This window comes from Entelurus aequoreus, linkage group LG10 (genome assembly GCF_033978785.1).
Source record: "Entelurus aequoreus isolate RoL-2023_Sb linkage group LG10, RoL_Eaeq_v1.1, whole genome shotgun sequence".
Lineage (NCBI taxonomy): Eukaryota > Metazoa > Chordata > Actinopteri > Syngnathiformes > Syngnathidae > Entelurus > Entelurus aequoreus.
This window is the reverse complement of record NC_084740.1, coordinates 53727486-53739985: the sequence shown is the minus strand read 5'-3', so window position 1 is coordinate 53739985 and position 12500 is coordinate 53727486. Positions and strand designations below refer to the sequence as shown.

The window sequence follows — 12500 nt, the reverse complement described above, 5'->3', positions numbered from 1 at the left end:
ACATCCAATATACTGAAATGTATACTATTTGCAGACGACACAAATTTATTCTACACTAGTGATGACTATAACGAGCTCATAAATACAGTAAACACAGAACTAAACAGTAAAAAAATGGATGGACACAAATAAATTATCTTTGAATATAAATAAAACTAAGATAGTAATGTTTGGAAATCGCAACATAACGTCTGAACAGAAAATAAGTATTTATGGTACCCAAATTGAAATCGTAAATGAGAATACATTTTTGGGAGTAATAATTGATAGTAAACTATCATGGAAACCTCATGTCAGACACATTAAAACAAAAATCTCCAAAAGCCTCTCAATTATAAACAAAGCAAAACTGTACCTCAATGAAAATGCACTCCGTACTCTACACTGCACCTTGGTACTGCCATACGTTACATACTGTGTTGAAGTATGGGGGAATACTTACCACAACACAATTCATCCTCTGATCATATTACAGAAAAGAGCAGTACGGATCATTCACAACGTTGGTTATTTAGAACATACTCATAATCTGTTTATGCAATCAAAGTTGCTCAAATTTGATGACCTTGTTAAATATAATACATTAATAATCTTATATAAAGCTTTTAACAAATTATTGCCACCTAATCTACAACGTTTTTTTATAAGACGAGTGCAAGCTCATAACTTGAGAGGCTTTGGATATTTCTTATTGCCGAGAGCTCAAAGCACTCGTAAACGTTTTTGTGTGTCTGTATGCGGAGTAAAACTATGGAACAAACTGGACTTACAACACAAGCAATGCCAAACTATTAATCGATTTAAACTATTATACAAACATGGGGTCTGGTTCAAATATAGAGATGAAGGTCTTTAATTTGATCTGCTGCTATACTCTGTCTCAAAGTGTTAACATGTGTTTCCTTACCATTATTGCTATGTTGTCTATTACCATTATTGCTATGATGTCTATTACCATTGTTGGTATATTCATTATTCCTACATTGTTGATACAAATGATTGTTACAGTGTAATAATTATTGTTACCTGTGGTAATGCCACTATGATACAACACCTGTATTATAATCCTTGAACAAAGTGAGAGAGAAACTCATGTGAATAATCACTGAATGGAGAACTGGGGGTGGGATTAAATAAGTTATCTTCTTCCCACTCCCTTTCAGGCAAAACTGGACAATAATGCACTATATTAATTTATATTATTATGTTTTGTCAACTTGTACGTCTTTGTCATTGCCTGAAATAAATAAATAAATGGGGGAAAAAAATGAAATGAACATAATAGTATGAGAGTCCAGTCCATAGTGGATCTAACATAATAGTGAGAGAGTCCAGTCCATAGTGGATCTAACATAATAGTATGAGAGTCCAGTCCATAGTGGATCTAACATAATAGTGTGAGAGTCCAGTCCATAGTGGATCTAACATAATAGTGTGAGAGTCCAGTCCATAGTGGATCTAACATAATAGTGAGAGTCCAGCAAAGCAGCAGAAGGCTACTTAGCTGTGTGCCATCAATCCGCCGCTAAAAAAATTGTTTGTCTGCGTTCGTGCTTATGATAACATCGTTAATATTTGGTTAATATTCAGGTCACGATATGTATAAGAAGTATTGTTGGCAGGTTTTGGATGGTTATTTAGAGGGTTTTGTGGGCAAAATAGAGAGCCCCCATTGACGGACTATGTATGCATTTATTCATTTACGACTTAGAATGCATAAAAAAAAGAAAAACGTATGTTCTATGTTTTCATGACTTCTATAGGGATTATGAATGATAGACAGCACATCTCTAATTTTTGCGTATTTCCAGTATGACTGATCTAATAATATGGTCAGAGTGCAGAAGTGTTACTCCAGTGACGTCAATCTAAGGAAATTACCAAGAACGTTTCAAATGCATGTTCTGCATATTCACAAAGACAGACATGCTCTCCATTTTGCTCATTTAAGAGACGCCATCCTCTGCACCAAACGTAGTAAATCACTTTTGTGTGCGCTATCAATTTTGCACGCGTTTTAGTACACACAAACCTTTAGTAAATCAGGCCCAGTGTATTCATTGAAACATAAAACAGCACTCCATTATTATGGCTTGTAAACACCTTCCTTCCTTCCCATTACGTGTCTTTAGGGTGTGTAGATTGACTTTATTGTGTGAATGCTCCAAAACATTCAGAGTGCTTTTATACACCAAAATTCATCTATTTATTGTTCTTCTTCAGATTTTGGCGGGCTCTATCTTCCACATTTTTCATACGATTCAAACCGGTCCAACTTCAAACTGTTCAGCCTATTCGGGAATCGCAGGCTCTCCCTTGAAAAATTCCCAGATTTCCCAATATTCCAGGGTTTCCAGGAATTTTTTCCCATTTAAAATGAATTGGCCATTTTTCAAACTTCCACCATTTCCACATTTTAACACCTTTTACATATGCCACTCATCCTGGACATTCAAACTATTATTTTTTTCAAGTTCAAAAAATTTCCAGGAATTCCCGAAAATCCAGTTTTTTCAAACCCTATTTTGACCCTTTTTTCTGTTGATGACTCATTCCACATTTTTCAACCCGCTTCAACCGTTCCACTGTCAAATCATTCCTCTTAATTAGGGTATAAAACTTAGTTGTTTTTTTAACTGTAAAAATTCCCGGTTTTCCCGTAATTCCAGGAATTTTATAATACCATTTCTCAATTAAAATTGTTACTACGTCAACATTTCTCAACCGATTTGGAAAAATTCCAACACCAACTCATTCAGAACATTCACATTTTTTTTAGCATTTTCAGAAGAATTCCCGCTTTTCCCGAAATTTTCAAATTTCCATGAAATTCCCATTGAAATGAATGGGAAATTTTTCAAATTTTTTATCTGATTCAAAACGTTCCAACTTCAAAATATTCGGCCTGTTCAGGAATTGTGTGCTCTCCTTTCAACAATTTTTTTTTTTTTAATTCCCGGATTTCTTAGAATTCCCAGTCTTTCGGGACAATTTCCCCATTCAAAATGAATTATCCATTTTTCAAACTTCCACAATTACCACATTTTTCAACTGATTCAAACCTGTATACCTTCAACACACTCAATTCATCCTGGAAATTCAAACAATCATTTTTCCACGATCAACAAATTTCCAGGAATTCCTGTTTTTTTCTAACCTTATTTCCAACCTTTTTTAATGCGATGACTCCTTTCACATTTTTCAACCCATTTTAACCGTTCCACTGTCAACACATTCCTCTTAGTCAGGACAAAAAAACAATGTTGGTTTAAGAACTTGAACATTTCCAGGTTTTCCCGGAAATCCATAATACCATTTCTCAATTAAAAAACTGTTACTTCTTTAACATTTCTTGACCAAACTAAACAATTCCAACAACAACCAAATTCAGCTCATTCAGGACATTCATGCTCCTAATAATTTTCAAAGGAATCCCGCTTTTCCTAAAATTCCCAAATTTCCAGGAAGTTCCAATTGAAGTGAATGGGACATTTTTCAAAGTTCCACAACTCCTACATTTGTTATCCAATTCAAACCGTTCCAACTTCAAAATATTCGGCCTGTTCAGGAATTGTGTGCTCTCCTTTCAACAATTTTTTTTTTTAATTCCCGGATTTCTTAGAATTCTCAGTCTTTCGGGACAATTTCCCCATTCAAAATGATTTATCCATTTTTCAAACTTCCACAATTACCACATTTTTCAACCGATTCAAACCTTTATACCTTCAACACACTCAATTCGTCCTGGAAATTCAAACATTCATTTTTCCACGATCAACAAATTTCCAGGAATTCCTGTTTTTTTCTAACCTTATTTCCAACCTTTTTTAATGCGATGACTCCTTTCACATTTTTCAACCCATTTCAACTGTTCCACTGTCAACACATTCCTCTTAGTCAGGACAAAAAAAACTGTTGGTTTAAGAACTTGAACATTTCCAGGTTTTCCCGGAATTCCATAATACCATTTCTCAATTAAAAAACTGTTACTTCTTTAACATTTCTTGACCAAATTAAACAATTCCAACAACAACCAAATTCAGCTCATTCAGGACATTCATGCTCCTAATCATTTTCAAAGGAATCCCGCTTTTCCCAAAATTCCCGAATTTCCAGGAAGTTCCAATTGAAGTGAATGGGACATTTTTCAAAGTTCAACAACTCCCACGTTTGTTATCCAATTCAAATCGTTCCAACTTCAAAATATTCAGCCTGTTCAGGAATTGTGTGCTCTCCTTTCAACAATTATTTTTAAAAAATTCCCGGATTTCTTAGAATTCCCAATCTTTCGGGACAATTTCCCCATTCAAAATGAATTATCCATTTTTCAAACTTCCACAATTACCTCATTTTTTAACCGATTCAAACTTTTATACCTTCAACACACTCAATTCGTCCTGGAAATTCAATCATTCATTTTTCCACGATCAACAAATTTCCAGGAATTCCTGTTTTTTTCTAACCTTATTTCCAACCTTTTTTAATGCGATGACTCCTTTCACATTTTTCAACCCATTTCAACCATTCCACTGTCAACACATTCCTCTTAGTCAAGACAAAAAAAAATGTTGGTTTAAAAACTTGAACATTTCCATGTTTTTCCGAATTTCCATAATACCATTTCTCAATTAAAAAACTGTTACTATGTTAACATTTCTTGACCAAATTAAACAATTCCAACAACAACCAAATTCAGCTCATTCAGGACATTCATGCTCCTAATCATTTTCAAAGGAATCCCGCTTTTCTTAAAATTCCCAAATTTCCAGGAAGTTCCAATTGAAGTGAATGGGACATTTTTCAAAGTTCCACAACTCCTACATTTGTTATCCAATTCAAACCGTTCCAACTTCAAAATATTCGGCCTGTTCAGGAATTGTGTGCTCTCCTTTCAACAATTTTTTTTTTTTAATTCCCGGATTTCTTAGAATTCCCAGTCTTTCGGGACAATTTCCCCATTCAAAATGATTTATCCATTTTTCAAACTTCCACAATTACCACATTTTTCAACCGATTCAAACCTTTATACCTTCAACACACTCAATTCGTCCTGGAAATTCAAACATTCATTTTTCCACGATCAACAAATTTCCAGGAATTCCTGTTTTTTTCTAACCTTATTTCCAACCTTTTTTAATGCGATGACTCCTTTCACATTTTTCAACCCATTTCAACTGTTCCACTGTCAACACATTCCTCTTAGTCAGGACAAAAAAAACTGTTGGTTTAAGAACTTGAACATTTCCAGGTTTTCCCGGAATTCCATAATACCATTTCTCAATTAAAAAACTGTTACTTCTTTAACATTTCTTGACCAAATTAAACAATTCCAACAACAACCAAATTCAGCTCATTCAGGACATTCATGCTCCTAATCATTTTCAAAGGAATCCCGCTTTTCCCAAAATTCCCGAATTTCCAGGAAGTTCCAATTGAAGTGAATGGGACATTTTTCAAAGTTCAACAACTCCCAAATTTGTTATCCAATTCAAATCGTTCCAACTTCGAAATATTCAGCCTGTTCAGGAATTGTGTGCTCTCCTTTCAACAATTATTTTTTAAAAATTCCCGGATTTCTTAGAATTCCCAATCTTTCGGGACAATTTCCCCATTCAAAATGAATTATCCATTTTTCAAACTTACACAATTACCTAATTTTTCAACCGATTCAAACCTTTATACCTTCAACACACTCAATTCGTCCTGGAAATTCAATCATTCATTTTTCCACGATCAACAAATTTCCAGGAATTCCTGTTTTTTTCTAACCTTATTTCCAACCTTTTTTAATGCGATGACTCCTTTCACATTTGTCAACCCATTTCAACCATTCCACTGTCAACACATTCCTCTTAGTCAAGACAAAAAAAAATGTTGGTTTAAAAACTTGAACATTTCCAGGTTTTTCCGAAATTCCATAATACCATTTCTCAATTAAAAAACTGTTACTATGTTAACATTTCTTGACCAAATTAAACAATTCCAACAACAACCAAATTCAGCTCATTCAGGACATTCATGCTCCTAATCATTTTCAAAAGAATCCCGCTTTTTACCAAAATTCCCAAATTTCCAGGAAGTTTCCATTGTGACATTTTTCCAAGTTGCACAATTCCAAAATGTTTCTACGTATTCAAACCATTCTTACATCAACACCCTCAATTCATCCTGGACTTTCAAACTAACACTTTCCCAAGTTCCAAACCAAATTCTGGTTTTCCTAGAAATTCTAACTCTTCTTAGATTCAAACTATTCTAACATTCACACTACATTCTTTCAGCATTTCATTTCAACTTCAGCATTGGAGCGTTCACACGCAATTCCTTCAGGAATTGCCTCATCTAGTTTTTCTTTTAACATTCTGTGTTCAACCTCTAATTGAACATGTTTTTGAACTTTTTCACATTCCAAATGGTGAACGTGTTTTTCAGAATAAGGGCAGAGGCTTCACAATCAATAAGCATTTGTATTAAAGAATGTTCTTTCTCAACAGGTGGGACGTTCCAATGCCAAGAAGTCCTACGAAGCCGTGATCCGCCAGCTTCTCCAAAAGCCAAACGCCCGCGTGGCAGTCCTCTTCCTGCGCAGCGACGACGCCAGAGAACTCCTGGCAGCCGCTGCCAGACTGAACGCCTCCTTCATCTGGGTGGCCAGCGACGGATGGGGGGCGCAGGAGAGCATCGTCAAGGGGAACGAGGTGACCGCCGAAGGAGCCATCACGCTGGAACTGTCGGCCAATCCTGTGCCGGAGTTCAACCGCTACTTTCTTAGCTTGAACCCGGATAAAAACCTCCGAAACCCTTGGTTTAGGGAATTCTGGGAGCAAAAGTTCCAGTGTTCCCTGGGTAGCGGCGGAGAGATGCTGCTGCCCCCGTGTGACAGGAACTTATCGATCGACAAGAGAAACTTTGAGCCCGAGTCCAAGATCATGTTTGTGGTGAATGCAGTCTACGCCATGGCTTTCGCCCTCCACAATATGCAACGGAACCTTTGCTTCAACACCACCAGACTGTGTGACAGCATGAAGGCCTTGGACGGCCGCAGACTCTACAGGGACTTCATCCTCAACGTCAGCTTCCCAGGTAAGACGCCGTGGCAAAACTGGGTCCCGGAGAAGGGCAGGGATGTTGGGATGGGAAAGGCAAGATAGGGCGTGTGTAGCCCTCATCAATCAATCAATCGATCAAAGTTTATTTATATAGCCCTAAATCACGAGTGTCTCAAAGGGCTGCACAAGCCACAACGACATCCTCGGTTCAGATTCCACATCAGGGCAAGAAAAAACTCAACCCCCGTACCCCCTGGGCGATCGGTGCAATGGACGTGGAGTGGATCTAGTTAATAGTAGTGAAAGTCCAGTCCATAGTGGATCTAACATAGTAGTGAGAGTCCAGTCCATAGTGGATCTAACATAATAGTGTGAGAGTCCAGTCCATAGTGGATCTAACATAGTAGTGAGAGTCCAGTCCATAGTGGATCTAACATAATAGTGTGAGAGTCCAGTCCATAGTGGATTTAACATAATAGTGAGAGTCCAGTCCATAGTGGATCTAACGTAATAGTGAGAGTCCAGTCCATAGTGGATCTAATATAATAGTGTGAGAGTCCAGTCCATAGTGGATCTAACATAATAGTGAGAGTCCAGTCCATAGTGGATCTAACGTAATAGTGAGAGTCCAGTCCATAGTGGATCTAATATAATAGTGTGAGAGTCCAGTCCATAGTGGATCTAACATAATAGTGTGAGAGTCCATTCCATAGTGGATCTAAAATAATAGTGAGAGAGTCCAGTTCATAGTGGATCTAACATAATAGTGTGAGAGTCCAGTCCATAGTGGATTTAACATAATAGTGAGAGTCCAGTCCATAGTGGATCTAACGTAATAGTGAGAGTCCAGTCCATAGTGGATCTAATATAATAGTGTGAGAGTCCAGTCCATAGTGGATCTAACATAATAGTGTGAGAGTCCAGTCCATAGTAGATCTAAAATAATAGTGAGAGAGTCCAGTTCATAGTGGATCTAACATAATAGTGAGAGAGTCCAGTCAATAGTGGATCTAACATAATAGTGAGAGAGTCCAGTCCATAGTGGATCTGGCATAATATTGTGAGAGTCCAGTCCATAGTGGATCTAACATAGTAGTGAGAGTCCAGTCCATAGTGGATCTAAAATAATAGTGAGAGTCCAGTCCATAGTGGATCCAACATAATAGTGTGAGAGTCCAGTCCATAGTGGATCTAACATAATAGTGTGAGAGTCCAGTCCATAGTGGATCTAACATAATAGTGAGAGTCCAGTCCATAGTGGATCTAACATAATAGTGAGAGTCCAGTCCATAGTGGCGCCAGCAGGAGATCATCTTGAGTGGAGACAGGTCAGCAGCGCAGAGACGTCCCCAACTGATGCACAGATGAGTGGTCCACCCTGGGTCCCGACTTTGAGCAGCTAGTGCTTCATCTGTGGTCACCTAAGAACCTCTCCACGCAGGAGAGGGGGGCAGAGCAGAAAAGAGACTGCAGATCAACTGGTCTAAAAAGGGGGTCTACTTAAAGGCTAGAGTATACAAATGAGTTTTAAGATGGGACTTAAATGCTTCTACTGAGGTAGCATCTCTAACTGTTACCGGTAGAACATTCCAGAGTATTGGAGCCCCAATAGAAAACGCTCTATAGCTCGCAGACTTTTTTTGGGCTCTGGGAATCACTAATAAGCCGGAGATCTTCGAACGCATATTTCTTGCCGGGACATATGGTACAATACAATCAGCAAGATAGGATGGAGCTAGACCGTGTAGTATTTCATACCTAAGTAGTAAAACCTTAAAGTTGCATCTTAGGTGCACAGGAAGCCAATGCAGGTGTAATATGATCAAACTTTCTTGTTCTTGTCTTCTCATGAAAAAACTGTTGTTGGGGGCCTTGTCCTCATTAGCCCGGGCAGCGTAGATGAGAGCATAAAAAGTATGGCGACAAATCGGCTTAATTTCCGTGTATTGTCGAGCACCAGCCTGCTATTGACAATTATCATCCGTGACACAGCACTACTAAGTTGCTTGGAGAAATGAGAGCCAGGGTTAATCCACGGCCATATTCTTCTCTCCAGCGCTAATGAGATTGTGAGTGTTATAATAGCTCTATAGCATTCCGCAACTGTCTGTCTCGGTGGAGTTGCCACGGAGGAAACGGGGGGGGGGGGGGGGGATTGTCTTGACTGACAGATAGCGGTATAAATAAACTGCAGTGTCCCGGGGACTGACACAGGTTTAGAGGTGCTTATTCCTCCGCCGAGCGTGACTCGGGGACGGCATGAAAACAACGCTAACAGGACAGCTTTGCCTCGGCACCCTGGGGAGGCCGAGCAAAGGGGGGGGCGGGTGGCTGGAGGACAAAGGACGTCCCCGCAAAGTCTGATCGTCTCCTGGCCCTCGTAAAGAAGCATCTCTCATGAGGGTTGTGGGTAAAGAAAGACCTCGTTGTCTGCTTTTAACCCATCCTGTTGAGGAGCTTTGGGTAGCCCGGGGAACGGACCATGGTCGTGGGTCGGCATCTTGGACACCGAAGCATCCAAGTGTGGGTGACCCTGAGGGCAATGTGAGTGGAGTGTCTTGCCCAGCTGTGTCCGGGATGCAGAAAGTGTAAATTAACCAAATCTGCCATGATTCAATATTTAAGATAAGTAATTGTTGATTAATCGCGTGTTGAAGTAATGGAGTTAAAAAGGAACTAGCACAAGAGCTGTTGATTCAATCTTAACTAGCATATTTTCCGGACTATAGGGCACACCGGTACCTTAGCCGCACCCACTAAATTTCAGAAGAAAAAGACATCTGTCCATGTATTAATAGAATAGAATAGAATGGACTTTATTGCCCCAAGTGGAGGAGTTCAAGTACCTCGGAGTCTTGTTCACGAGTGAGGGAAGAGTGGATCGTGAGATCGACAGGCGGATCGGTGTGGCGTCTTCAGTAATGCGGACCCTGTATCGATCCGTTGTGGTGAAGAAGGAGCTGAGCCGGAAGGCAAAGCTCTCAATTTACCGGTCGAACTACGTTCCCATCCTCACCTATGGTCATGAGCTTTGGGTTCTGACCCAAAGGACAAGATCACGGGTACAAGCGGTCCAAATGAGCTTCCTCCGCCGGGTGGCGGGGCTCTCCCTTAGAGATAGGGTGAGAAGCTCGAGAAGAGCCAGATGAGGTGGTTCAGGCATCTGGTCAGGATGCCACCCGAAGGCCTCCCTAGGGAGGTGTTTAGGGCACGTCCGACCAGTAGGAGGCCACGGGGAAGACCCAGGACACGTTGGGAAGACTATGTCTCCCGGCTGGCCTGGGAACGCCTCGGGATCCCCCGGGAGGAGCTGGACGAAGTGGCTGGAGAGAGGAAAGTCTGGGCTACCCTGCTTAGGCTGCTGCCCCTGCGACCCGACCTCGGATAAGCGGAAGAAGATGGATGGATGGATGGATGGATATTTGCATATAATGAGATTAAGTAGTCCAATTTAAGGTGTGGTAGTGAAAACAATTAATTATTACAATACAATTAATTTGCCCAGGTCTGAAAAGAGCTATAAGGATTATTCATAAAGTACATTATCTAGAACACACTAACATATTATTTATTAATTCGGGTTTATTGAAACTACCGGAGCTAGTAAAGTTACAGACATGATGTGTCATGTTTAAGGCTAAAAGTAAAACATTACCAGCAAATTTACAAAAAATGTTTGTCATCACTTCTGAGAATGAAGAGCATAGAAGAAAAGGCCATTTCCAACATCAGTATTCAAGGACAAGTTTAAAACAAATGTGTATATCAGTGGTGGGGGTTAAACTGTGGAATTCTCTTTACAATGACATAAAAGACTGTAAAAGTTTATTCCAATTGAAAAAAATATATAAAGACAGAACAATAATACCGTATGGACAGCCATAAGTGTTTACATTTTGCTTTATATGTATGTATGTATGTATGTATGTATCATCCCGTGAGGTGTATATTACTTTTTTTTGTTCGGTTTGTACTTCATGAAGTTTTGCACTTGTTGCGTTTTTTTGTGTGTTTTTTGTTTATTTTCATTATATTTGGATGTATTTGTTTGGTTATGTATGCTATCCATTAAGTAAGACTACTAGGTGTGAATGAATGATGGGTTCCCACTTCTCTGTGAGCGCTTTGAGTATCTAATAATAGAAAAGTGCGATATAAAATCTAATCCATTATTATTATTATTATTATTATTATTATTATGTTGAAGGGGGCAGGAAAATATAAGATTTTCTTCATCCTGTTCCTTCTCGGGCATTGGTGTGTAAATGTGTGTTTAGTTGCTGAGGTTTAATAGTCTATTGATCAAAGATGCACATCAATGAAGGAGATAAATAAAAAATGAAAAAATATTTCAGCCAACAAGAATTCCACTTCTAACTGCGGTAAATTGTAGATGATTTTATAGTCAACGCACACACACACACACACACACACATTTTTGTATTTGTTACCTTCTTAACACCTCCGAATAATGCCTCCCTCTTTAGGACCAGCCTTTCTAGATATATAAAGACTTGTATTTACAACATTAATAATATATACACACTATGCAAATATAAAAACGCTTGTTGTTGTGAAAAATGAGTTAAGCAAACTATGAATAATAAAACATGTGTCCTTTATCATAGCTACACGTATGACAAAAAAAAGCGTGTGAAAATCAGTGGTATTCAGTGAGGTAAGATGAATTAAATGCGCTGACAGTTCATAGCTGCTGCCAAATGAATTGCACTGAGTGGAGCGGATCACCACTCCAAGATGGCGGCCCCGCGTCTCGTCAGCGCCAGTGGGCAGTAGCGCTCCATGCTGCGTACCCTTAGAAGATGTCTATGGATTTACCTTCCTGACCCGGCCATACGTTATCTGTTGTCCTGGTGAAGGACAGCTCCCAGGTGTGCAGAAGCATGTATAGACCCTCCTCCCTGTTGGCCCCTCGCTTACCTAAATCCCATAACCTCCTTCATGCATCTCTTCTATTTACTTGTTTTCACATCATCGTAACATGTACCGCTGTCACTTCTTCCCCCGTTGTGTGGGCGCGTCTTTTGCGGTTTAAAACAAAGGCTTAGTTGGCCACATGCGTGGACAGCACCTTTTTAGCTCTTATTTCCAAAATTGTGTACACTACTGAATTGGGGTCTTATGGCCGCTTATGTGGACACTAATACTGCCATTTGGTGGTGTCAGAAGAGTATAACATACAATGGAATTTGGGAAAAAAAGTGTAAAAATAAGAATTTGAGAAATTTAAAAAAGCTTGTAAACAAACAGCTTGGGCCTTAAGAGGTTTTTAAAGTTGAGTTGCAGCGTTTGTATTTGTTGTGGCTTTTGCAATCATGCTTAGGGCTGCAAAGTGGTGGAAAGTTTCCGGTAAATTTCCGGAAATTTACCACGGGAAGTTAAGCTCGGGAAGTTTGGATACACTGACCATTTTTTGATTATTCAAAGTTG

The 12500-nt window shown here is 39.2% G+C and overlaps 2 protein-coding genes across 2 annotated transcripts in view; one reads left to right on the top strand and one right to left on the bottom strand.

Annotated features, from left to right (window-relative positions):
- The window catches only part of LOC133659166 (metabotropic glutamate receptor 3-like), a gene marked incomplete at its 5' end in the record, with an annotated part of 11704 nt that extends 2271 nt beyond the window's left edge, over positions 1-9433 (top strand). The window contains 2 exons of the mRNA XM_062061900.1: positions 6495-7083; positions 9264-9433. Of these exons, the coding sequence (XP_061917884.1) occupies positions 6495-7083; positions 9264-9433 (759 nt within the window). The remainder of the gene's footprint in view (positions 1-6494; positions 7084-9263) is intronic.
- Positions 9434-9444: 11 nt separating this feature from the next.
- LOC133659165 (glutamate receptor ionotropic, NMDA 1-like) overlaps positions 9445-12500 on the bottom strand; it is a 102481-nt gene continuing 99425 nt past the window's right edge. The window contains exon 9 of the mRNA XM_062061898.1: positions 9445-9615. Coding sequence (XP_061917882.1) covers positions 9445-9615 — 171 coding nt within the window. The remainder of the gene's footprint in view (positions 9616-12500) is intronic.